The following is a 27,976-nucleotide window of genomic DNA, read 5'->3' as shown; positions in this document are numbered from 1 at the left end:
GTCAGTCACGTTACCTTCTTCCGTCATACAGCAGTGAAATAGCCAACCATACCACCGCAAACTTAATTGGGCACCGAACTCTGAACCATCCTATCCAATCTATGTTGCTTCCTAATACACACAAATGAGTCTCCATCCATCCATCCATCCATCCATCCATCCATCTGTCAAGCATTGCTAGCAAGGAGCTGGAGGTATAAGCATGATGCTGAGCTGAGTGGAGAAGAAGAAAGGGAGCAGCTCCTTGTTGCTCACCAGCCTGTTAAATCTGCCATGTTTGTTTCCTCACACACTCACCACCTCATGCTCAAACACACACACACGCTGCATCTGTTTTGTAGTTGATTTACCTCCTCCAGACTGCGAGTGCTGTGGGCTGCTGCAGCAGCACTGTTACTATGGGATTGTCAGTGGCTGTGATGAGAATAGGCACAAACAATGGTGCGAGCTAAACGAGAACAAAGACTCGTGCATGGGCGCAAAAAAAGGGACAAAAACACAAAAGGTTCCTGTATCTTCTTCTCGCACACATTTCTTTTTTTATACGCAATTACTGTACACTGTATGTACTGTATACTGTATATGTCTATGTCCTCTTAGCTGTTGATACCTGTAATCATATCACCTCGTTCTGCTGTGTAGGTCCAACTACGGCAAATAACAGCAATCCAGGAACTCCTGGAAGTCACTGCTCCGAACCAAGAAATAGCCTGACACCTGTACAGTAAAATTTAATTTTTTCGTTTTTATGCTTCTGTTTTTTTCCCTTTAAAATCAGTTGTATGGTATGTCATGTAAAATGCTATTAGGCGATGTTATCATTCTTACTTATAATCCTCTGTTACAGTAATTGATGTAATGTCTCTGAATGAATGCAGTGAATAGGTGATATAGAAAGACCGCGATAACCTTTGGATCCAGTTGGTTATGTGTTTGCTGAATCTGTTTTCTGCCCTTTGTTTTTGCTGTGCCATGCTGAGTAAAGGAATGACGCTGCACCTTTCAGACTGGAGAAAGGGTGTAGCAGGTGCTCTGGTAATAACATACTCCATCGACAACTGAGAGTCAAATGACCTGTCGAGGACTTGGCTTTAACACTGCCAAGCTCCGCATCCAGAGAGGGAGGGGAGGATGAGGCAGAGCCTGCTGGTTACGCATGCATTAAAGGGAGTGAGGGAACGTGGAGGATAAATGAGGGGTAATGGGTTGAGGATATAGTGTGCATATGTGAGGAAGGGTTGGGTTGAGTTTGGAAGTAGGTGATTAAGGTTTATGGGTTAGAGAGCTCTGGACAAACATGAGGGAGTGTGAAAGGTGCTGACTCTGAGGTGGTCTGACTCTCATCACCTCTTAGGAGTTTTTCATTTCATGGTGTGAACTAGGGCTTTGACATCGAACTTCGGTATTCGAATATAATTCGAATATTAAAAAAAAAAAGATATTCGAACGAATATCGGGCAGCTTCTAAATATTCGAACCTATAATAAGCATTATTTTTGGTAAATGTGTTTGCCTGAAAACGTAGTTTTCAATCCAGATTCGAGGCTTTTTTCAGCCTGTTTTGTGAAACGCGAGCTCATGAGCATTGATCACCTGGGGCTTCTGTACTGATGACGTTATCACGTCGTTAGCGCCTGACGCCTGTTTACACTCTTTCACAGAAAAAAAATGGCGGAGCAAAAGGCTGCGAGTGCGGAAGGAGAACTATACACGCCGGAAAATTTAAGGAGTAATGTGTGGCGCTTCTTTGGTTTCCTGAAACAAGGAAAAATAATGAGAAAGGACAAAGTTATTTGTAAAATATGTAAGACTAAACTTATCGACCACTCCACGACCAGCAACTTGAGAGCCCACCTGTCAACACTTTTCTGTCTATTGATTGATACACTGCCCTCTGGTGGACAGAACATAGAACAACAGAAAAACGACTTTCTTTTGATACTAATATAGGTCTTACTGGAGGCATTTAATGATCAAAATATTATCAATAAATATTCGAATATATTCGAATATTAATATTAATAAACAAACGAAGTTCGAATATGATTTTTTGGGCAAATGTCAAAGCCCTAGTGTGAACACCTGTGGTCTGTATGTGGAGACCAGTTCACTAATCATGGTACTTTCAGATAGATTAAGGTAGGCTGTCTCTTGCCACAGCATAGAACACATAATTTAAATTCATCACCTATCATATGATTTGGCTTGTCATGTGGCATTCCCATTCCCCACTGGTTTTTAGTTACACTAGCTGCCCGCTCGATGGATACAGGCTGCCCTCACCAGGGAAACGACCATATACTGTAGGTCAACTGTGAAAGCAGTTTATCATGAACCATTTTGATGTAAGGTGGCGACCTCTGTCATGTGAAGTAGTACGTAAGAGCAAAGGTCAGCATTAGGTGGATGAGGTGGATGGTTGGGATAAAAAAGCACAGGACTGTCATCCAGGCGACAGCTGTTATGTTCCATGTGAAACCAAAAGTCAATCTCACTAATGTATTTAAGTGATGTCAGGTACATAACGTAACTGAAATTAGTTAAAGGAAAAGTAGTTATTTTAACCCAAAACATGGTGTTTACCTAAACCTAACCAAGTAGTTTCCTTGCCTAAACCTGTACGACAAAGGTCCAGTACGCCTGTAGCTGGTACGCTGTGACAATCATGTTTTTATGATTTGATTGCCGATATATATTGCTGGTCCTCAAATGGTCCCTTATCAGTTTGTATCAGTGTGTAGTGCTGGAGGTCAGTGTATTGGATCCAAACCTTACACCACCCGATGCCCATTACCCAAAGAGGTTTACTGTAAAACACAAGATAAATGGCCCATGAGTGTCCCCACTGTGACAGAGGCTGATGATAAATGTAAACACAGGGGTGAGGGATGGGCTCAGGCGCATGGAGGGAGCAACTAGGAGTGTGGGTGCAACTCATCATGCAACAAATCACAAGACCAAGTACAGTAGCAGATGTTCTTTCACACCAAAAGACACATTTCTTTTTGAGACACAACTCCCTTCCATTGTAAAGGTCTGAGGTAGGGGGTGTTGAAGCAGTGTGGGAGAACTGAAGTAGAAATATGAGCTGTTAGAAAAGGAAAAAAAGGAAAGATACACTCTCCCCACAAAGCAAAAACAGTTTATTCTTCATTTTGTGCCTTACCTTTAGATAAGACCCATACGAATAGCCTCTTATCAGTGATAAATATCTGGCCGTGGCATTTGTCTTTAAGAATGGGAACCACTGCAGCAATAGAAAGGAAAGAGGGTCTTTGCCAAAAACCTACTCGACTGTACTGAAGTGTGTTTACAGGGTCCACACAAAGAAACACATCTCTGTTTTGAATCTGTCCTCTTCAAATCTTTGATAACAGCACATTTTCTCCATGTTTTCATTTGTGGAAGACAAAAAAACAATACCAAAATTATATGACCATCCTTCTTCCTGCCATAATTCTTAAGGATTGATGCATTCACAGTGATTCAATACCAGATCCTTTCATAAAAGAGAGAAACCTCGTGCTAATGATGACATAACACATTCTCTCTGACTGTTGATACTTGTGCACCCATACTGGGATATTTACTGTTTTTATTTTTTTTCCTGTTGTTTTTTCCAGTCGGGCAGAGGTATTTCCATTTAAATTGAAATGTTTTGCTGTTTGGCAGTTCCGCCTTTGCCAGTTTATAACTGTTTGACATAGAAATAATGGCACAGTACTCATGTTGCTCTGTGTGCGTGAAAAGACTACACTGAATATTTTCGTGTTTTATTTAAGCTCTCTCAATCTTTCTAAAAGATCTTTGAGGTACTTGTACTTTCCTTGAGTATTTGAATCTAATGGTGCTTTGCACTTTTTACTCCACTACATTTATGTCAGCTGCTATAGCTGCTAGTATGTTTTCAGAGTCAGAGTTTTCATACAAAGCATGTGATCAGATTATAAAATATAATGCACTGTTTTTGATTAAAATAGCCAACTGTATAAAAAGCAGTTATCAGTAGCTTCATCTCCACCGGACAGGATGAAAAACATCTTATTTTGTTCTTTGATTTAGCATTAACAAAATAAAACATGATGTCCACCCTTTTACTATTTTCATATTTTAAGAACATTTGCTGCCAATACTCATGAACATTTGAGTTTGAAAACACTTGTTTAGTATTGCTAGTTTTACCAAAGTGAAAGAGATGTATACTTCTTTCGACACTTACTTGCACACTGATATAGAGGGGTTCATTTTAATCCTAAGCAACAAAAAATATGTTTTGCATATAAATGTATATATGTATAATTATATGTATATGTATAAAACCTGTCATTTCCAGTCCTATTCAGCAGCATCACTACACAGGTTGCATCGCTATATTTTAGTCCACTGAGAGCATTTTGCATTGCCATTCAAACAAGTGTCTGCACTCAGCCATCATAAAAGGGTCTATTTCAAGGCCTGCTATCTTGTATGAAGCAGTGGTTCCTGTAATCTTGCAGAAATGAGCAGCATTTGTGTCCCCTCTAAATAATTTAGCCCTCTTTAAGAGTCTCTGTAGGACCTTGCTGCAGCTGAAGCTTTCACTCACAGGTGCAACATGAGCTCCTGAATACACTGTCAGTACAAACAGGGAGAACACATTTACACTTACAGACTTAAGTCCAGAAATCACACAGAAAGCATGTGATTTAGATGCCTACAAGCCGACAGAACTATAAATGCATTCAGCGCACACATACTCATACATACGCTCACTACAGATGCACAGGCACAAAAACACACAGACTTGCACTAAGGCTCAGCTGTCTTAAAAGCAGTGTGGGTTTAATAAGAAGCTATTTGGTCTCTATTGAGTTGTGTGCTTGCCTGCAGTACACTGAACAGAACTCACACAGCGGACTCAAGAGTTTCTCTCTTTGTGAATATGAGACGAAAACGAAAGGCAGAGGAAGCAAGGCAGACATGAAAACCACCATGTGGAGCTGGTTCACCAGTGAAGGAGTACAAACTCCTCACCGGGGCTCTGATCATATAAAAATTTACACTTTAATGTGAGTGTGTGTGCAGGTTTTGCAAGTTTCATTACAACCTGCATATGAAAAGATGAAAATGTGTGAAACTGTCAATATGATCATGATCTAAATGTTAAATTTGAATGAATGATCTTCAGTCATCTCTACAATTCTGATTATGGACATGGTGCTACATTATCACTGAGGAGTGATAGCCAGTAAAACACAATGGCAGCCTTCACAATTTATGATCATACTGTATAGTATACTCTGGGGTCACCATTATTGTGTTTTTATCGGATTTGATCCTTGTTGTACTGGACTTTGACAATTATGGGATCGCAGGCAAGTAATTGGATGAACAATCTGTCTATCACTGACCAACTTCAACAAATCAGATCAGCAAACCATATGAGGTAGTAACTGATGCTGTAGCAGCATCTATGCTAACCTCTTAAAGAGCTGCAATGCTTTATGTTGAGGTCCTTTTAATGATCCTTAATTATTAGCTTAAAAAAATGTTAAAAGGTATATAATAATAATTTATTAACCTTAAGACGGCATTGATCATGCTTTAGATCCTGCTGCAAAAAGCCTACTTAACTTTTAATAAGCGCACAATGAACTGCCAATAAATAAAAAATGATATATTAATCTTAATAAAGAAACTAAAAAGCTTAGTTAAGGTTTTACATTGGCATAATATGTAAGTTAGTTAAACTCAATACATATTTGTAATGCTATAACAATTATAAGAAACTCAGAAGGCTTTTGTCTATGAACTATCACTTGTGCTTACTGTCTATGATCTAACAACAAATGTGTTTAATAATGCTATTATTAGCGCTAGTCTTACAAATGTTAATAAACATTTTATAAGAACTTATAAGGTCTTATTACGTATTAACTAACGCATATTTCTATGATCTTAAAGGGACAAATTGGGGGTATGAGGTATTTATCCCTAGTGAGCAGAGCATTGTACTGCTAAACAGGACGAGACCTATTTTAGCCACCTAAAAGACCACTGTATTGCGAAGCAGGTCAGCTGTTTGGGTTGGACTTTCAGCAGCTGTCTGACAGCAATGTAAAGCACCAAACATGTTCAAAATGTGGCATATGCTTAAACAGATATATGTTTTTTTTAGGCAGCCCTTCTTTTAGGTGGCTAAGTTAATGTCTGTTTAGTAGTACGATGCTCTGCATCTCTGCCGGTGCTACGTGCTGCTTCTCCACAGCTGACAGTCATCTACTACAGGTAATACACTGACTAGGGATAATTCATACAACCCCACATCAATAGACTATCACCTTAATATAAAGCTCTACTGCAGCAATTGTGGTTCTGACCAGAACACATAATATGAGATTAAATGGATTCTCATGTGATCTTGTGACGTTGTGCATCCAGCCGCCTCGTAAGGTAAATCTGGGCATGTCGCTGAAGAAAAGCTCACGTGTAATCACTTGTACTTCACTGGCACCTCCACCTCAGCTGTTGATCTCTGGAGGGATTCAGTTCGAAAACTTATAACAACAACTAAGATGATGTGTGATGATGACTGTCTAATAACATGCCGAAATAAATAAATAAATAAAGAAATGGTAAAAAGCAAATGTAAAAAAAACACTGGATGCATTCATGCAATAACACAACATACCATAAAATGATTTTTGAAGAACCTCCAAAGTTTGTTGGTATTTGCAGGGAGACAGACTACTTTGTCATCCTGCTAGATCATGAGAGATTACATGTGGATGTGATATTGGCACACAGATAGTGTCTCAGAAGTTCTGTGTTTGCATGCAGAAAAATCAGATGTAGGAATCTGCACTGCTGTATCTGCACAGACATAGAGCTGAGGTAAGTTTCCAACGTCCTCCTGAAAATGAAGAGTGTGAAAAGCAGAGAGTGAGAGATGGTGAGGAAGGGAAGATGGATAGAGGTGCTTAAGAAAATGATGCATCATCACACTTTCACGCTGTTCCTCGTCTCTGGAGGGTGTGGAAGAGTGTGTGTGTGTGTCATCAGTAAGTTCTTGCATGGACGTGTGGGATGATGGTTGTGTGAATATTGTGTGTGTGAGTGTGTGTGCGTGCAAAAATGCTGACACTACGTTCAAGTAGTCAGGGGGGGTCGTCATTACTCGTCCCAGCCATCAGTGAGAGAGCCAATTTCCATTTAAAAGAGCACTCTGCTCCTCTTTGCCTTCCTTTCCTCCCCATTCCTCTCCGCCTCCATCTCCCTCCTCTTCAGTGAGTGCCATCTTTCTGATTTCTACTCCTCTTTCCTGGCCATCCTTCTCTCTCTCTCTCACTTACCCTACAATGCCCCAAAAGCATTCATTTTAATGCTTTCATGCATGCTCTTTGTGCACCATACAAGAGCCTCTTTTTTTTTTTTTTTTTACTTTCTTGAGTGCGCAGAGAGCTCTTCCTTGTTTCTTCGGAGCTCAAGGCTTGCGACAGAAAAATGTAGGGCATGTAAAGGTGGCGGCTGAAAAAAGTGAAAACAAGGCAAAAGACTGAATGACAAATAGATGAGAGTGGAATCTTTCTTCCTGTCTGAATGTTCAGTGATAGGAGCCACATTTTCTCCATCTAGATAGAGGAAGGCTCCTCAAATGCTGTCCTTGAGTAGAGCAAGTTCTGCCTCTTTAATGCAGTTTTCAACCTTACTGTTTTTGTTCATTCTCGCTACTCTCATAGTGTAATTTAGAGACACAGCAGGCAGCTGTTTTCAGTTAAAATGTAAAAAAAACCCAACACAATACACTACCTGCTCAGCACCGAACAGAAGACAAACAAAGCTGGCAGTAGCTGATGGACAAAGTGGAGAATTTAGGACCTAAAGAGTTGGAAATTCCCCTCATGTGTCTGCAAACAAGATTGTCATATCAACTTCGAGGTGATATGATATTATGCCATTGTTGTGTTTACAGCTTATTTCCGCCGACCTTTACAGATTAAACAGTCAGTGCATTTCCATAAACCTGTTTTTATGCACATTTTGAATTTGCACATGAAAACCTGTGGAGAAAACTAAAAGTAGAATTTGAAATGTTGCTAAAACGTTTTATGCTTTGATGGGCTGAAAGTGTTTAGTATCAATAAAATAGAAATCTTAAGAGCAATTATTACAGCTGCACAGGAGGAAGTAAGGAGTATAAAGAGCATCAAGCTGCATAGGGAGGAGGTCTGGGATAGACGATCAGGTTAAACAACCACAGGACTTTCATTCAGGACACCAGTGTTCATGTCAAGTGTGAAACCAGAGGTCAATGATGAGGTCTTTAAACTTACTCACATAATGAAATAACATCATGTATTAAAAACGTAACTTACTTACGTAACATAGGTACGTTTGTAATTGAAGTTACAGAGGTAATGTAGTAACTTTAAACAAAACCACAATGTTTTCCTGAACATAACCCAGTGGTTTTGTTGCCAAAACCTAACCGAACGCAAGCTTATGACAAGGTCCTGAACGCCTGTCACTGGTGCGGTCATGTTGTTATGAGAACAGTGATATATGCCGTTTTGGGAGTCACTGGCCATCAACCTTTTTAGTCGGATTGGTATAAGGATGTGTTGGACATTTGAGACCGGCTGTCTTTAAATGCATCACCTTGTGTCCTCTTTTTCTGCAATGGTTTAATGGCACCTTACTGGAGAATTAGCACCACTTCATGTTTATCTCAATGAACCAGCTCCTAATATTTCTATAAAAGTAGTGGAATAAAACACTCTTTACTTTGCCACTTTCTGAAAACTTGGTAACAGTTTGCACTACATTTGGATGAAAACCTGGCCAGTGTCCCAATTCCACAATATCTACTAATTCTCAGTGGACCTTGAGTATGTGGTGAGGTTTAACAAAATGTACTTAACAATATCAGAATGCATAGCAAAGCTCAGTTGATTCCTGAGTGTGCTGTTTGTGTACACTATATTCCCATGTTGCAATACACAAAGAAAATTGCTTGAAATTAAATCACAGGTAGTGGTGAGAAAGCTCCAGAAAGAAAAATAAAGTATTAAACTTGTACAGGGACATTTTTCACTCTTTTTCTGAAAAGAGCAGTGGCATTACAAAGTTGCAGATGCCAAATGATGCATTTATCCCATATCAAGTCAGAAAGTAAGTATGTTGTTTTCTTATATATATAATGACTATAAAAAAGTGTATATAGTGTATGTAAATGAATGTAGAGAACATCTAAATAGTTATTTGTAGCCTGGAATTAACTGATTAAAAGTCCCCCTTGCTCAGCTGTTATTGGAGCACAGAGCTAACAGGCTTAGGAGGGGTTAACTGGGACAAAGTCATAATGCATAAGAAATATGAGAGTTGAAGGAAAATCTTTGACTCCAATTATATACATTTAAAAGAGGTTTAATCTTTTCATCTACATTTCAAATGTCACAGCATAATTTTGTGATCCGCCAAAAGAGCCTGAAAACACAGCTCTGCTCTGTGCAGCACCTGAGTTGACATAAATACTTTCTATTACAATAGTCTTGCAGTCTCTAATGGGAAAGTTTCTAAAGAAATTACAATATTTCTCACTTTGCTGGGAGCCTCCTATTAAACGTCAGAATACTATATCTAGAGTAACTCTAATGCCTTTGCCACATTTGAGGATTGAGTGGAAATGACAATATAATCCTGGGCATTTAGAGTGGAGAAACTCCATCAGTTAAAAGGAGCCAAAAAGTGTTTTCTGAGGCTCTCCATCTTCTCTTTTCCAAGACTTTATTTTCATGCTGATCATGATGGCAGCAGACTAAGCAGACTACACAAGACATCCCATCTCCTCACAGGGGATCCCGAGGGAATCCAAGGCTAGTTGGGATATACACTGTAATCCCTGCAGCATGTTTGCCGCAGGGAGGTTTTCCAGCATGTTGCTCTGTAGTCACTATCCAAAGCTCATAGCCATAGGTGAGGGTCAGGAAGTAACTGTAGATCGACATCACAGCCGTCCGCTATATGTCTGCAAGATTGCAGCACCAGCCTGACGAAACCTGGATGCCTAAAATCCATCCCTTGGACAAAACCTTTGCTCCAGATGTAAAAACTTACCTTTTATCTTTTCCCTGAACTCTGCTGTTTTATCCCTCTCACATTTCCCGCTCTTACTCCCTGTCTCTCTCCTTGTCTTTGTAATCGTGATAGCCCAATGTCGCCTTGACACTGAGGGGGCACTATGAAGGAAACTCTAATCTCACCAGACAGCGAGACAAGGACTGAGGAAGTGTAATCACTCTTACAAAGGTGTGTGTGAGTGTGTCGGTGTACATACATCTGTGTGTGTGAACAAGGTGTGTAACCAAATCATTTTGATGCCTAAACCGGACTCAGTAGTTTTTGTGTCTAAACCCAACAAAACCAAGGCCAAGACCAATGTTAATAACAGGCCAAAAGCCTAATAAACAAAGAGTGAGACAAAGAGTCAGCCTTATGTTTGTCTGACTCTTTGTCAGTAGGCTTTATTCTGAATGTCTAACTGAACATTGCATATATAATTGTTAACTTTACAGTGCAGCCATTCACATGCAAAATGACACTAGAGGGTTGGTCCTGGAGTGTCATATTTTGTAGCTATAGGCCACTGACCAAGATGTCATATTTAACGTGTTGGGAGAAAGAATGTGTTAGTGTGGACTACCTTTCTCCCTTTCTTTCTTACACCTCTACCCACACACAGACGCAAACGCATGCACACGCAAGCACACACACACACACACACACACACACACACACACACACACACACACACACACACACACACACACACACACACACACACACACACACACACACACACACACACACACATTTCCTCTTTATCCAGCAATTGCTCTCCTCTGACACAATAAGGTGAACCCGGGTTGTCAGGCCGCTCTCTATGTTTTTACCCCCGCCACCATTCATCCATCCCTCCTGCCTGAAGCCAGGGACGAGGGTGGGAAGGGTTCACAAGTCAATCCCTGTGACAGTGTCTGTGTGTGTGTGTGTGTGTGTGTGTGTGTGTTGTGGAGTAATGCAATAACAGTGACAGGTGAAGTAAGAGGAGCCTCCAGTGACTGTGATTTACACTGGAGACTACTGGATTCCTACTTCAAACTAGTTGCATTTCAGAGAAGACAGGGTGGATGGAATGAAAGAAACATGAACATGAGGGTGAACGGAAAAAGGCAGGTGGAAAGATGTGCTGAAAGACAGGGAAAGCGAAATAAATAATTGTACCAACAAAGGAGAGAAGAAAGAAAGAGAACAAAGTAAGAAAAAAAAAGATGCAGGACAGAGACAAAGAGGCGAAAGGTAAGAAGGAAGCAATGAAAGTAATAAGGAAAAACAAGCTAATACCAGGGAGGGCATGAAAAGTGCTAAAGCAGCAGCCAGACAGCCTCAGTCTGAGATTAGAGAGGAAGCAGGAGAAAAGTAGGAGGTTAGAGGAAATAGGAGAGGGAAGTGCAGAACCATTTATTTTCCTTCTTCCTCCCTTTAATTTATCCTCTTCCTACTCGTATCAGAGATCGGGACCACTGGCAACACACATTCACACTCGTGCGCACGAACACACACACACTCGCTTGAGTCAAGCAGAAAATGCATCTCCCTGACTTAAACGGAGAAAGAAAATGCCTGAGAGCCTGTGTTGATCTCAGATACTCTACCTGAGGTTGGCTCTCAACTTTCCACCAACTTTACTGCTGACACACTGTTCTCTGTCACAGAGTCTCTGATGCCCTTTTGGCAAAAAATAATAAGTTCATATTTGATCCAACCAAACTTTATTAGTTTGCAAGTGTTTGTTTAGCTTCGTTTTAACCTTTAAAGTGAGCGAGTCTCAGAATCGTATAAATTAATAGTGGAGCAATAAAACATATCTGATCAGGTCAATACACTTAGAGTTTTAGCTGCGACAGCCTTATTTAGTCTGTTATGACCAATAGCCTTTGGCTAATGGTAGCTAATGCAAACCTTGGGTAGAAATCACTGTATGATGGACTATCAGTCAGTTTGCTGGCTTCATTATTCTACTATTATTGATAAGGTATGTTTGTATTCAATGTGAAAAAAATTCAAGAAGCAGCGAGGCAATTGCACCTGCAATTGCAAACGAGGTCAATTATTTCCCTTGAACTAATGTGCATGAGTGGTGGACTGCACGACCTGGAAGCAAAACTGGAGTTAGAAAAGTGCTTCTGTGCTCTGCAAGCACTTTTTGCTTCCAGTATCAAGTCGTTTAATACAACTATTTGCAATCTGTGACAGAACACTGAGAGAAAACATAACTGTGCCTCACAGGGGTACCATTTACTTTTTTCACCAACCTTACCATGAACACTAATTGTTGCTCTGTCACAGTGGAGTTTCATTTTGGAACTGGTTTAGCTTCTCTGTTTGATTTGTGTGTTAATTAGCACAAGTGCTACCCCCTGGTTTGATAGGCTTCACTTCACACCTGTTACAGCCTGAACATTCAGATGAAACTAAAGAGAACAAGAACAAGAGCTGCATATGTGTGAGTGTGAAAGCATCATATTTGGCATGTCAAAGTTGCTACATGTCAGACAATATCAAGACAACAAGAGGTTCCTTGCTGTGCATTCAGCATTTTCAATGGCAACCGTCTTTTAAACAATTCATCGTTAACACAGATGTCACTGTGAGGTTTTAGTGGGTGATAGCCTGGCTTCTTTTATATCCAATAAAAACACTTATTTTACGATACACAAATCCACTGAGTACATTCACTTTGAAGGACAAAGAAATGCCAACGTTTGAGACTGACATATAGCAAACATCGCTCCAATCCGTGTTTCGAAAACCCTCTTTGCAAACCAGTAGTATTGTCGAGTGGTGCATGCATTTTTATTAACCAGTCACATCTCCTACACTGCATTTTCCACAATATAAATGTTTTATTCTGCTCTCCTTACTCTATAAATTCACAAAAGGATACTCAATCATTTCAATGTTGTAGAGAAATAGAGACATCAAACAAGTATGGTATAGCATGGTTTTTATACTTCAGAACAGCTTCACATGTATAATTGTGTTGGTACATACTGTATCTATATTCACTGAACATTTCAATGATTCCTCATTGGACATCACAAAATACTTTTGTTGTCATAGTAAGTGTCTAGTGTTGTAATCATGTCTTCCATGGGTCTCATTAGAAAGGAACTGACAGTGAAATCCAAACATCTAAAACACAAACACCTTTGTTGTATTGCTCTAATTATTCCCTGATAGTTTGGAAACCTGAGCTGCAGTCGGAGGTTACTGCTAATTGCCTTGACAATACCAATGGGGTCAGTTTTAATTTGGGACTGTTTAGAGGTGAAACAGCATGCTAAGGTGTGTGTGTACCAACACACACACACACACACACACAAGGCTCATAGTCACAAAGGAAACAAAGGATGAATATGAATATGCAAATTTATTTTTTCATTGGTGTGGCGATCTGTCACTCAAGGCTTGTGCTAAGCTGTGCGTGCAGTGTAGATGGGTTTGTACAAACTGTTTATGCGTTTGTGTGTGTGTGTGTGTGTGTGGGGGGGGGTGATTGTGTGTGACTACACCACCTGTCGTAGAGGACATACATGACAAAAACTGACCTGGCTCATATTTTATAGGTAAGGAGCTCACACTGAGGTTTAATGGGATGTTGAGTACATCTTTCTCGTAGCACAAACAAACGGGTCATTGGGCTCCTGATCAACACAAGTGCCTCAGCAGTGGTTTGATATTTGTGTCCTTGTAAAGTTGTAAAGGGAGATGTTGTTCAATTTTTTAAATAAAAATACTAAAAGTCAACATTTAAGGCAGATTACTCTTTTGGGATGGATACTGTTAAACTTAATATGTTCAACATGGCAAACATTATTTGCCATGTTGAACATTCATTAAGTTGTCGTGTTGTCCGCTGAAATACAGCCCTAGCACCGAGGCTCATGTTACCACCCCAGCTCCTACCCTGACACTTATAGTTACAATATACTGATATTAGAGTAGTAATACTGAGTTAGATTGCAGGCGTAACATGCCATAAAAAGGAGGGGGGGGGGGAATTCAACATTGAAATACGTCAAAATGTGAGACTGTCATGTACAAATCTGCTATTACAATGTAACGTTAGCTTCTTGTTATAGAGAAAAGGACCATAACACATTGACATGACAAAGTTCTCATAACCCTCAGTTTGAAGTATGCCTCTGAAAAATCTCTGTTTGAAGAGAGTTTGGTGTGGGGCGAGAGGTGTATCGGGATTGTACAGGAAATGTTGAGCACATTTCGAAGATATCACCTTCAAACCCTCCTGTGTGCTCATCATAGTTTCTTTTTGCCTAATAGCGAAGGGACAGTGCTGAACAAAAGCAGCTGACAATGCATTTCACAACATTTCAGCTGTTGGCATATAAACTCTACTCCAAGCTTCCTTCCTTTCTTTGTGACAATGCTACTTTTTATGCTTTGCAGGTTGGCAGGACCAGGATGACAGTCTGATATGAATGGTGTTATGTACAAATTCAAAACAATGAATGCAGTAATGCCATGTTGTTTCCTGATTCTGAACAGTTTGTTTGTTTCATTTCAGCAACATGTGGTAAAGGTTTAGAGGTTAATTTAAATTCAGGCGATGTGGATTTATAGATGATGTTGCACGGCTACACATTTAAACTCACAGAGGAAACAAGAAAACAGAAGACAAATATTTTGTTTTCCAGTGCTGTTTGTCTGCTCAGACCGCTCGTCTCAGGCCTGGGGTCTGTAAGATTGACCACATAAAGCTTTCTGTCTGTTGTGGTGTTGGAGACAAACTGTACAACACCAAATAAAACTGATAACCATCCTATCGAACGAAGAGAGGAGGCTGAACAGCGGCCTGTCACTTATCTTCCCTTCTGTCTACTCAGTCCATTATTAGTTTTCTTGTGTGTGTGTGTGTGTGTGTGTGCTCATGTTTATGTGTTTCTGTGTGGACAGCAGGAGGGAGGGAGATGAAGAGTCAAGATAGGAGATAATAGTTTGAAAAGTTTTTAATTATGTTGGACTATCAGGAAAAAACTTTGAGAATCAAGTTTTCTGTTTTCCTCCTCTGTTCTCCTTGTTGCTCTCCAATCCTATCTCTTCCTATCTTCCCCAAACCTGGGGTTTTTGTTTTCTATGGAAACTTCATGGAAATGCCATCAGAGCAGTGGCAGCCATTTGAGGTGACAGAAGTGAGGAGGGGATTCAGATTTGAAGAAAGATGGTCAAAAGCAGCTAGCTGGCTATACATTTCTATTTTTTACAAGCATGTGATGCACACGAGTGGGTACACTCGCGAGTTGAGGGGCCAGTGGGGTGACCATGGTGCCACTTTAACATTGATATTTGTCCACTTTCTCATCTGGTATTGCCTGCTCTTGCTCTTTTTCTGTTCTGTCCCTCGTCTCTCCCTTTTGACGATTAATTGAATCAAAAATGGGCAAATAGGTGGAGCTGAAGCGGGCCTAGTTGGTTAAACAAGTCCACTTAGCTGGAAGCCACCAAGCTAGCTAACACTAACAGGCTATCTGTGTTCAGACATAAAGATAAGTGAATTTTGACCGTGGGTTTATTTGACTGTGGGTTTATTTGACCATGGGTTTATTTGCTTCAAACAGCCAGAATACCGTTTACATTAGTTGCAAGATAGTGAGCAACAACTGGCACCGGTAGTGTGTGATGGTGTTCAATCTGAGCCAAGTTACACTCACCAGACACTCGTTTTTCTGTTATCCTGCAGTGTATTTTCTCTTCCTATCTCCTTTCTGTACTTTCATGATGTAAAGTAGCAATAAATGTACATTTCTCCTCCATTCAGCAGTCAAATAAGAGAGTTACAGTACATTAGAGTGGATTTTGGCACCTCCATGGTTTGTTATTGCAGGAGAGAATGAAGATAATTCCAAAAGTTTAAAACCAAACTCTGTACTCTCCTCGCCTCTGTCCCTCCACTTCGGTCTTTTAGTTCAATGAACCACCTAGAAAGACTTATTATGTGTCCAATGCAATTAGCAGAGGTGAAGGCGAGCAGACACTCAAAGCAGCCATGCCACTAATTGTGTGTAACTTTAAGCCTTAATCTAATCTAAACAAGTGAGTTGTACAAAAATTCACCCCCGTATAGTTGTAAGGAGGGATAAATTAAGTTTAGGGACCAAACTGTTTTTTCTTCCAGGCTGTAACATGTTTATATTTCTGCTGTAAAGTTTGGCATTTTAACACGGGCTCTTATGGGGATTGGACCCAGCCTCAAGTGGCCATTCGAAGAGCTACAGTTTTTGGTAACTCTGCATAGGCCTCAATTGTAAGAGCCGGAGGTTGGCGCTCGGTTCTACTCGACCTGTCAACATTCTCACCTGGCTCTCTCTCTCTCCTTTGCATTGTAGTCAGGTCACATCACAGCCTTACTCTCACCTGAACCTGGCTGTTTCACAGAGAAAAAACACTATGAACAAACAGACATTTCTTTGGAGCCATACATGAAATTGTAAAGTGCTTCGGCATAGCCAACATCTTTACTACCTCTAAATTCCTGCTGCATTGTAAAGAACAGATGAAACAAGACGTAACGCAGTGAGCCGTCATCAGCTCGAGTTATCTTCACTTCACCTGTCTCTACCCCGCTTCAGTCCGCTCAGCTCCGTGTGAGGAGCCGTGACCTCACATAGCGAGACCTGACTCCACCGTGTGCCAGCTGTATGTCCACAGCAGACAGACAGAGAAGAGAAACTAGCAAGACCGGTAATGATGTGTGTGCGAACAAGCACATTCTAAGTGAGGACATGTGATTGGTCACGAGAGACACATCTGAGCCCTGCTGTCCAGACCCGTAGCTAATGTGAACAGACAGATTAGTGTTTTTTACCGGAAAGAAGCGTGTCTTGTGTGTGTCTGTGTGTGTGTGTCTGACATTCCCACAGTAGGCTGCCTTTAATACAACAACCACTAGCCCTATTTAATATCCCCTGATCTGTGGCCATGGCATTTACTTCTCCCTCTCCATCCTGCCCTTCATCTCTGCTGCCAAACAACGCTCATAGGGACGACTGCCCTTTCATCAAGGGAGAGTGTATCTGCGCTTGTGTGTGTTTGTGTGTATCTCCTCACCATAATCGAGTGCTGAAAATCCTAATTTGAAAAATGCGCACACAAAAAAATATTGCAAACAGGCTTCAAAGACGGGATTATCGCTGAGAGCCTGGAGAGGGTGTTAATGTCACTCTTTTCAGCCTGTTTGTGTGCGAATGCACGTGTGTTGTGTGCAGGCATTGAACTTGTTCATATTCCCGCAGCAGCTGGGTATGACGCGTATGTGCATCTCAAAAGTTTGATTGTGTTTGAGATGTGAGAAAACGTAGGATGTAAATGTCTTTCATGTGTAGCTTTCTATCTCGTGTCTGTAGCTTCTGAATGCTTTCATTGTACATCATGAAGTCTGTGATCCCATTTGCCATCATCCTTGTTTGTAACTTTGGCTTTTGGCATTAAGCACACACAAAAAAAAACACTACACAGCCTGCTGCCAAAGTGCTGCCGCAGTGACTCTGTACTACTTACGTGGAGTCAGTCTGGAACTGAAAACAAAGAGTAAAACTTTCTTCTTTTTTCCTTTTATTATTTCTTTGTCATTGTATGATTAATGACCTGAACTCCTCTGATTCTTAACATCATTTGTTACTGCGCTGCAGAAAGCACTCATCTTAAGAATTATTTAGACTAGACCGAAATGTTTCAGGATGTTCCTTTAATCATGTATCGTCTTGATGCAAAACAAATTGATTTCTTATTTTTCTGTCTTGTTTTAAGATCTTAACCTTGTGCCTGGGAATTTCTGACTCAGATCAGAAACATCTAAATGTATCCAAATCCACAAGCATGTGTTGCTCCTTGTTTTGAGAAAAAACACAAATTGTGAGACGGAATACGAGCCAAACAACTTGACAGTTTTTGCAGGGTTCAGTAGCTGCCACGGAGCTGCTGCCAGGGTCCTCGTTTACCGCTGTTTATCACCAGCCCGCTAACATCACGTCTCGTGGGACAATAAATGGCCGGACTCCAAAGAAATCCAGCACATGAATCACCTTGTTAATGACAGGACAACGCAGACTGCACATGGTGACATGTGAAGCTGCACGCTGTGTCTGTTTGTCCCTCATCACGTGTGGCTGCCCTCTCTGACAAGTGTAAATTGTGTCTGCAGTTTTGTCGAGCGCCGTTTGTGTTCTTGTTGTAGCGCTAACCGTAGACACTTGTCTTCACATTACCGTGGGCCTTGTTAGGGCTGCCACGACTGCTTTCTGATGTGCTAAGAGCTGGGTTGGCTGTGTCATGGTGCTTTTAGTAAAGTGCTGTTGATCACGCCCGCTATACTTGACAGGCCAATTCCTCGGGGAGGAATGAAGAGAGAAAAGACAGTCAGGAAAGCAAAATAGAGTAAAAAAGATAGAGATAGAGAAATATAGAAGGTAGGTCAAGAGAGAGGTGCGACTCAGACAGCGTGATAAGCACAAACGGAGAAAAATACATAATGCATTCCACAGCGAGTACCACACATTCAGAAGTAAGCGGGAGCACACACTGAAGTAATGACATGCAAATAATCACATCTGTGTTTCTGTGGGCAAAGACACACAGCTCCATCACTGTGCACATGTACTGTACAGTACAGCCAGGCTCGCATGCTGACACACATATTGTACAAACTTTAGTAATCGCACACAAATAATTGCATCTGCGTTTCTGGATGTATAAACGCTGCACAGTCAGACCTGCCAGGGATCTTTTTCCACAGATATTTAAAAGCTGAAGGCCTACCTTGCCAGCCGGGTTTGCAGACGGGCTTGACGTCAATGCGGACGGGGACGCTATGCAGGGCTCTCTTCTGGCCGCAGTCCCAGGCCGTCACCTGGATCTCGTACTGCTGCTGGCGGTCGTAGCTCAGCTTCTCCGTGTTGCGGATGTTACCTTGTGCGGAGGAAGAAAGAGTACCTAGATGTCAAAGTCAGTAATCACTGAGATAAAATACATCAGATTTCATGGCCATAGATAAATGACGCAGTGAAATTGGCACTATATGTAGAGTTACCCAGTTGTTTGATAAGCTAGGATTAAAAAAAAGTATAAACATGCAGATTGGGTTTGATGCCGGAGTCTTGTTGACAAGCCAAATATTTGAATTCTCTGACAAACATATTTGTTGCCACAACCAATCAGTTTCTTTCATCTATCTAATCTATTTATGTGATTCATCATTTAATTTCTCATTCACTGACACAGGGTCACCGATCAAACGGGCCAGTGAATTCTGTGAATTTCTACATGAAGCTATGTGCCATTGGATGCAGTGTTGGCTTTAAAGGAGTATGGAGTGAGGCTGTTACCTCAGAACTTTCTTCATAAAAACTTGATGTACAGTGGAGTAAATGAGGTGGTTCAGAAAGTCATTATAAAATGTATAAAGCACAATGTTTTTGTGAAACATTTTATTCTGTAATAAATACCACAAACCCATACTTGTAACTGGGAAATAGTGTGGAGTTCCTCAGTCATCGGAGTTTTGCAGAGTGACTTTATGGAGTCATAAAACGGCTGTGTGAGCTTTTACAGCTAAATGAGCTTTATTTTATTGTAGTCGTGATCCATGTGTGACAGATATGTTTCCATATCCATCGCTGCTCGCAGCTTTCAAATGCATATTTTTAATTTAACTTTACTTCAGTCTGATGACTAAAAAAAGTACTTCTCCTCCGTTTGCTGACTTATATGACTTCAGTGTAGTTTAGAACATAAACAAAAGAAAGTAGGAAAGTTAAGTATACACTTTAAACTGCCTTGAGGACAGTGAGTAACAGCGTTCCCACTCAACTGAGCGGCTGCTGCATAGCCTTGTGTGTCTTTATGGCATTTATGAATTATTAGATAACACCGACTGCTTGTGTACTGCCTGTGTATCTGCACATACACCAGGTGTGTTTGTGTGTGTGTGTTTGCTTAAATGGTATTTAATTTTAATTTTAAAGCATCATTATATATCATTGTCAAATTAACTGTGATGCCTTAATGTAATCACTGTAACAAATGAGATCAAGGCCAGGATGACAGGTAGCCTCCATCGCTCACAAGTGGTTTGATTAGTGCTAATGTTTCCCAAAATTAAGACGGCGTTTCCATTAAACTCCTGTCTCTTCCTGATGCAATGACCACACTGGGACCTGTCCTCCCTTCACCTCCCCGGTGTTCATTTTCTGAAGGTAGCAGATACTTCCTCCATGGGTGTCAGGGATGGAGTTCCTAACAAACAACAGCATGGAGTTGCATTATGGGGAGCTCGACCCATAATAAGAAAATGAAAGTGAAGTAAAATTGCCCATTCATTTTTGAAGCTGTCTCCTGCATGTCCCGAAATTTAACAGAAGTGCAATTCTCAATTGCTGAAGTACTCCTTGTAGGTTTACCAGTGTCCCAGCATGCAGCATACCAGAGCATTGTACCTTTTGTGGCTCGACTGTACAGTAGAGGCAGCTGTGTTAAATCTAATAAGTTGGCCAAAGTGATGTCACCTGAATGAGAGTCAAAGTTACATAATGTTGCTTTAAGTGTCACTGGTTGAGTTGCACTGTGGGTAATGCAGTTGCCAGGTTTTACAAGCCAGAAGAGTGTGTTGAATAGAAAAACAACAACGTCTCTGGTTCTGTTGCATCACTTTTAATACTTTCTCTTAAACTGTCCAAGTTTGACAAAGAATGCAATGCTAAGTCTGTGGAGTGTTTTTAAGACGAGATATTATGTTAACTGGGTGCCTAAAACAAATCCATCTTATCAACTACTACTACACAAAACTTTTAACTGGTTATGAAACTGTCTCAGTTTTGCACTGATGCCTCTTCATGAGCTACATAAGCAAACACAACCAACAGTGAGAAGAGTGGCTCTTTCCGTTCAATTAATGCCTGTCACCGTGTTTGATTGTGACTTATTCAGGTCTTATAAGTCATAAAATTACAACTATGTTCATGGTGGCGTACTGAGGATGAATTGAGTCTCACAGAGAGGACAGAAGCTGCTCTGGTCTGGTTTTAGCTTGCTACGATTCACCATTGTCACCATTTTTTCCATGGGGCTGTCAGAATTAACATCAAAGTTCTCTGTAGTAACTTTATTATTATTATTATTATTATTATTATTATTATTATTATTATTTAAATCCACCCACTTCCTATTTTGGCTATGAACCCAAGTGGCCCATTAAATTCTGCCTGGCACTACAGTATAGTCTGCCAGCTTTATAAGAGATATGCTTTATATATGCTAATGTATCAACATTAAAGTAGCAATGATTTTGTAATGTAATGCTGCATACAGCACCTTCTAAGAAACGAATAACCCGCTCGTCTCTACAGTACAATCAGCATCCAGACCACATTCATTCTCCTGCCTGGTCGGTAACCACGACCCATTTACCAAGCTGCCGTCTTCTCTCATGACCAGAGTGCATGAAGGGAGTACTCGTGCTCCTAATGTGTCTGTTAATATTTGATGACTCTTGCACTACAGCCAGATGACGATTCTATACACGCATCCAGGCCTGGGCAGGGAGGGCACATCCTGACAGAGTATATGCGGGTTGTAAAGAGCATTGAAAAGAGTCACTGTTAGTCCTTATTGGCTGTGAGTTGAAACGAAGCTGGAATGAGCTCCTGCGACTTATATTGCAGCCCGCGTGCTTCTTGGATTTTTGTATCGTGAGTAGAGAGGTGCAGAGGGAGCTGAATGTTGATAATGTGGTATATTTAAATAGGAGTGTGTGAGTGGGAGGATTAGGTGTAATTCATATGAGGACGGCATTGTTCGCCTTCCCGTCTTCTTCGTCCACTCTCCGTCTCCCCCTCGGCTTGTTTAGAATCCCCTCCCTCCTCGTTCTCCCCTCTCCAACCTTCCCATTACCTTTGAATGCACATCATTGTCTCACTGTTTTTGCAGCCTCATCCCATTTTAGTGTTTGCTGCCTCATTTGTTGTGCTGTCCTCTCTGTTTCTTCTCTCGCAAGTACGAATGCACACTTACGCACCCACACCGTTCGGCTTGACGGAGGTTCATATCCCCCACTCCTTTCAATTACAACATCAACTTATCCGTGTCAGCAGGCTGTGCGTGCTGTGACTGCTGGCTAGAGTGGCCAGCTAGTAAATGACTACTTTACCCTCCATCTCACTCCCTCTATTTGACTTTCGATCAAATGTGTGTAAACACAAACACAGGCGAGCCATCTTTGCATCTGCTCTGTGAGTTTCCTCTATCGTCCATTTATAATAACTTTCCAGTTTTACCACAGAGCTTACCTAATGCAGACAGCCTGTCTGCTCTTTGTTTAAAGCACAGACCTGCATTAACATGTACTATTCCTGTTGGCAACAGAAGACCAAAACCAACACCGTGTTAGTCCCTCTCTGAATACTTAAGTATATAGTTTCATAGTTATAAGTATTGTTAAAAGGCTAGGTAATTTCCTTAGACAGCTGGGCACTGGGGTTTTTAGCAAATGTTACTTAACCAGGAGCAAATAGTGGAGTAATAATGGTGTTGGGACTATTTTCAGGAAAACTACTTCTTTGCACATGCCCTCCAAGTCAAAAGCCCAGTCTCCTGCTATCGCTTAACTTCACCAGCTCATTCTCCACTTCATCCAATCACAACCTGTCAGGCTCTCTTTAAGCCAATCACTTGTAACCTGTCAGTCATCATCAAAAGTGTTGTCTATCTCTGCTGTCATTTCAGCACCATTAAGATTTCACAACCATGGATGTGTGGCCACCTCCGATCAGACGTCTCCCTCACATGAAGGTGTCCCAACATCGAGCCCCGTTCCTCATCACACCGACAGTGTCCCTGCTCTGGGTGAAGTGACCTACTTTGTGCCAGGGTCTGTTCACAATTCATGTAATTTTACCTCAAATTCTCTCTTTCTTTTTTTCCCCTCTTAGTCTAGTCTCTCCTGACTGAAATACACGTTTGGTGAGAATATTTGCTGCAGCAGAATAGTGAATGTGGATGTGTGATGAAAGGACCTGCCAGACTGCGTGACATTGTGAATCATGATGTGTTTTTAAAACTTTATAGCAGAGTCTGACAGATAGTCGATATTTGGGGCTGGTGCCAATACTGATATTCAGGAGTAAATAAGATTCTGATATCAATATATCAGCTCATATACACACATGTTTTGCAATGATCCCTAAAATGCTGTTGTCAAACAATTGTGACGATGATATTTTACAGTTCAACAATAAACTTTATTGTCTTAAATGACATTAATGCATTGAAACAATAAACCTCACTGACACATTCATAATTATAAGTTACCTCGAGTATCTTTTTCTACCGTATGTTCTGTAAAAAAGTGCACATATCGGCACATATCAGACAACATTCACGCCGTTACTGATATATCTGTGATAATATCAGCTGACCAATACCGTATATTGATTGGGCTTTATTTTAAAGACAAAATTGGAGCTAAATTGCACAGAGGATTAAGATATTATGTGTCAGGCTTTGGCAACACTGGAAAAATACTGAATATTACCACATCTGTCCTTTTAGTTCAGTTTATCCCTGCTACAGTTTTCTAGCTCTCCGTGAACCTCTCACAGCACTTAGTCTTGCTCTCAAAGCCAACCCCTCCCTTCCTCCCTCCATCTTCTTCATCTCTCCCACAGATACTCTTGAGTTCAAGGGCTCTCAAAGCCTTTTTCCTCAGCGGTCAATGGCTGAGCGAGACCCCTTCAAGAGACAGAGAGAAGAGCGAGTGCTCCGTCTCCAGCCTCACCCCCCTGTATCATTCTCGGTGCAGTGTGGCCCTAACCTCATCCATTCAGCCTTTTTTATTGCAACACCTCGGCAGCGGGCAATGCTCGGAAGCCGGCAGCAACTAAAGCCTAAACAGTAATCTCCTTGCTTGCACGTACAGTATGTCTCCTAAGAAAAAAAAAACAAACAAAAAAAAAAACAAGAAAAAAAGGGTGAGCACATTTTTAGGAGAGACACAAAAGCCATTTGAATTCCAATAGCTTGTCTAGCAGTGGTTAAAATCAAGATGTTGAAATGTTAAGTGTGCCCTCAAGGATCCTACTTGACTTTGTGTAAGTTACCCAACAAGAGCATTGAGATAAAAAAGACAAAACTATGGACTGTTAACAAATATGAATGTAATAACATTAAAGGCAGAGTTAAGTGTGTCCTCCATCGGACTAGGGAGGTCAGGAAGGTCAATAGAGGATATGAACATAGACATGACACAGACAAACACACACAGAGTGGAAATTTAGTAAAGTCAAGTAAGTTTGTGAGCGGCCACAGACTTTTCTTAGCATTTATCTTTGTCAGCGTGTGTTTTTTCATGTTTGTGTGTGCACAGACTTGTGTGATCTGATTTGTGGAGACTGATGGCTCTCTGGGCAAAGCTTGACTTTGTCCTTGGAAAGAGCAAAGAACACAGTTTACCCTGGGGACGGACATCTGTCAGAGTATTACGTTTGGCTACCAGACTGCATGCTGCTATGTGTAGTTTGAGTGTATGTGCTTGTATCTCCTGGGGCTGTTAAGTGCATGTGTGTGCATGGATGGGGTTTTCAGATCACGAGTGCCACTGTGTTGTGACAGAACTGTGTTTTTACATCTCTTTTAAATAAGAAGGAGAGCAAAAAACTTCAAACTTGGTTTGGAAGATGTTCGTGGACAGGTGGGAAATCACCGAAACAAGTGAAGCAGAAGTGCTGCAGAGGTGGCAGGTTGAGGGAGCACAAAATAAAACCTGAAATACACTGAATATGACACACTCTTGATGGCAATTCTTTGTAGGAAGTATTGTTGATACCAAACCCTGAATCCCTGTGGATGCTACCCACATATCTTTTCCTCACGTCTACTCACCGTTGCGATCTATAGCGAAGGGCGTGCTGGTGGTGGTGATCTGGTAGTTACAGATCTGGCTGTATTGTGGGGAGCAGTCCTGGTCTGTAGCCTCCACCTGCAGGATGCTGTCGTAAATCTTGCCCTCGGTCACCGCGGCTCTGTACTGGGGCTCCCGGAACACTGGAGCGAACTCATTCACATCGTTGACTTGGATGTGCACCACGGCCCTGCAGAGAGTAGAGGGCGACAGAGGGGAGGGAAGTGGAGTTTAGAATGGAGTACTGTTTCAAATGCACAGAGCGTGACTGCTTTAAGGACAATTCATCTGTTAGGTTAGACTTTATATAAACAGATCATAAAAAACCGGTGCAGCATTTTAGAAACCCCCATTTCAACTGTTCCAGTGCACGGGATGAAGATGACTTGGACAGTTGGTCGGTCCACTACTTTGGTCCAGACTGAATGATCTCAAAAGCAATTAGACGTAATTGCGCAGGATTTTGGGTAGTCATTCATGGTCCGCAGAGGATGAATCCTTGTGACTTGTATGATTCCCTAACTTCTACCATGGTGCTTCCATGAGGTTTGTGGAGTGAAATGTCTCAACAACTATTGGATGGGTGGTACAGCAGTGGTTACTGCTGTATCTCTTGCCAGACAGCAGCAGGGTGAACAGACCGTTATTGGGCTGGGTGTCACGATTCGGTTTGTGATTCTGTGATTTCCTGTTTTATTTTGAAGTTTTCCTTCATGTGTCGTGTGTTGCTTTTCTTTTCCTCCCATTGTGTGATTTCCTGCCATTTTTCTCTGTTTACCTGTGTCTTGTTTGTCAGTCAGCACTGTGTGTATAGTCTGTGTCTGTTTTGTGTTGTTCAGTTGTTTTCTGATTTGAACTTTTGCTTTTGGTTGTACTTTGTTTTACCCTTTTGTGTTGCTACTTTGATTTCTTGGCATTTTATACATCCTGGTTTTTGGATTTTTCAGTTGTTCATCAAAGCTTGTTTTTAGTTCCCAGTCCTGTTTCCCTCCTGTGTGTTTCTGCATTTGGGTCCTCACCTTTTTACCTAAACGTAACAGTGGGTGTTATCTATATCTAATATGTTGTGCTCTGTGTAGACACCTCACTTTATCTTAATTATAAAATGAAAACACACTTTAACGTGTAAAATTGGTGGATTTACCCACAAGATTTTAAAAGAAATCCTGCGTTACAAACTTAGGGGGATAGGGACCAAAAATCAAGATATTTTGGCCTTTGATGGGTGAATTTGATCATTAGTTTTTTTTAAATGAGTCTCTCATGAGTCCCTGAAACCTCAAGTTCAATATTAAATCACTGAAGTAAGCCTTTGAAGACATTTCAAAATACCCAATAAAAATCACCACTGCATGCACATTAATGAATTAAATTAATAATGCATTAACCTAAAAGCACTACTCTGCAACTGGCAGAAAAAAAATGAATCAAGGTTTGTTGTCTTTATTTTCAATGCACCATTGTGCTGCCACAAGAAAATGAAATGTGAAAGATGAAAAAAAAGTACCAGTGTCTGTGAAGAGGTTCTGTCTTTATTTCACTGTCCCTTCAAATGGAGTATAAGTCGATATGTTTTTGACTTCCACACAAAGAGTAGTAACCGTCACTTGCCCTGGCACCAGACTGGGTGCCTTTCTTGAAAGTACATTTGAAGGATTCCGGTATCTTTTACTATTACTGCAGCAATGAGTTCAGCTTGGACGGTTAGGGGCAGAGTTCAATACCGGTGACAAATTAGTTTGCTAACCAATAGTCACACTGCTCTTTATGTAATACACTGCCTGACCTGACCGCATGGACTACTTTGATTGTGTTGCTCTGGCAAAACAATCCCCTGGATTTCTTTATCTATCAAACTCATGCAAACTATCCACAGTTCTCCAAATGCACTAAACTGCAGTTATTAATCATCCATAAGTGATCTATCAGCAGTGATTCATGTTAAGTCACACATGATGAAAAAAACCCCCACCATTAATCACTTTAAAAATCTTCATCAATACTCTCCAACAGCCAGAAGGCAACAGATTGCACAATCAATCCTTCGATTCATTGACTGACAGCCAGTGATGGATGACGACGGAACAGAATAATACAGTTTTAAGCCTCAAATGGCAAACACAAAGTAATGATTTGCTTTAAGAGACAGAGAGGCGAAGATAAGTACGTGGTTTATAGGATTAGCTGGTGGGTATGGTAATGACGGTGAAATTATCCCATTAAAAGAAGCTGTAAATATCTCTCCAACATATGCTCTGCTGGAGATGGGGACTGGACAACAAAGAGAGAGACAGTGGGGAGGCCGAGCCCAGGCAGAATGGATTCCCTCGCTGCCTTATCGCTCTCTTTCGACGGCACACAAACATGGGGGAGCGTTTGTTTTTTCAGTTTCTCCACACAGTTAAATAGTTAATTAGAAAGTAAGAAATACACAACTTAAGTATAAATGCAAAGGGGACAGAGAGTGGTGGACATGAGGGGGTGGTAACGAAGTACATTTACTTACTTTGTTAAGCACGATTTGAACTAAACTTGAGTATTTGCATTTTGATGCCATTTTAAAGGTGCACTATGCCGTTTCGGGAGGAAGGAGTGTGATATTCATGGACTGATGGTTAATGCCTGAACAAACCAAAATATCAAACTCTTTGTTTTCATAACTGAATAAACTGAATAAACAGAAATAAATTGAAGGACAACACAATGTCATACTGTGTTACTTTGTTTATATGTGGCGGACCCCGCCACCTTTCTAGCTTCAAACAGTGTTCTGGGGACCTGTTTTTCCTCTGAGAACAGCTTGTTTATTCACTTATGGAAAAAACAAATATATCTGAGTGTGTACTATAACATCATTAATATTGTACATATTAAAATTCTGAGTTTGAGTTTCTTCTCTCCATTACAAATAGCCAAATCTACAGTACAATGAGGTGGCATCCAGTGATGACCCTGTATATGAAATAA

General features: G+C 40.9%; 1 protein-coding gene across 2 annotated transcripts in view; it reads right to left on the bottom strand.

Moving 5' to 3' along the window:
* Window positions 1–27,976, bottom strand: part of LOC311255636 (calsyntenin-2-like) — a 251,594-nt gene that overhangs the window by 63,255 nt on the left and 160,363 nt on the right. For both annotated transcript variants that reach the window (XM_084350266.1, XM_084350267.1), the window contains 2 exons: window positions 24,991–25,199; window positions 18,877–19,026 (listed from right to left, as the gene is read on the bottom strand). In XM_084350266.1, coding sequence (XP_084206392.1) covers window positions 18,877–19,026; window positions 24,991–25,199 — 359 coding nt within the window. The remainder of the gene's footprint in view (window positions 1–18,876; window positions 19,027–24,990; window positions 25,200–27,976) is intronic.

The sequence above is a fragment of the Pagrus pagrus genome (genome assembly GCF_965226575.1).
Source record: "Pagrus pagrus genome assembly, chromosome: 4".
Lineage (NCBI taxonomy): Eukaryota > Metazoa > Chordata > Actinopteri > Spariformes > Sparidae > Pagrus > Pagrus pagrus.
Note: the sequence above shows the minus strand (reverse complement) of the source record. Positions and strands in the feature narration are given on the sequence as shown.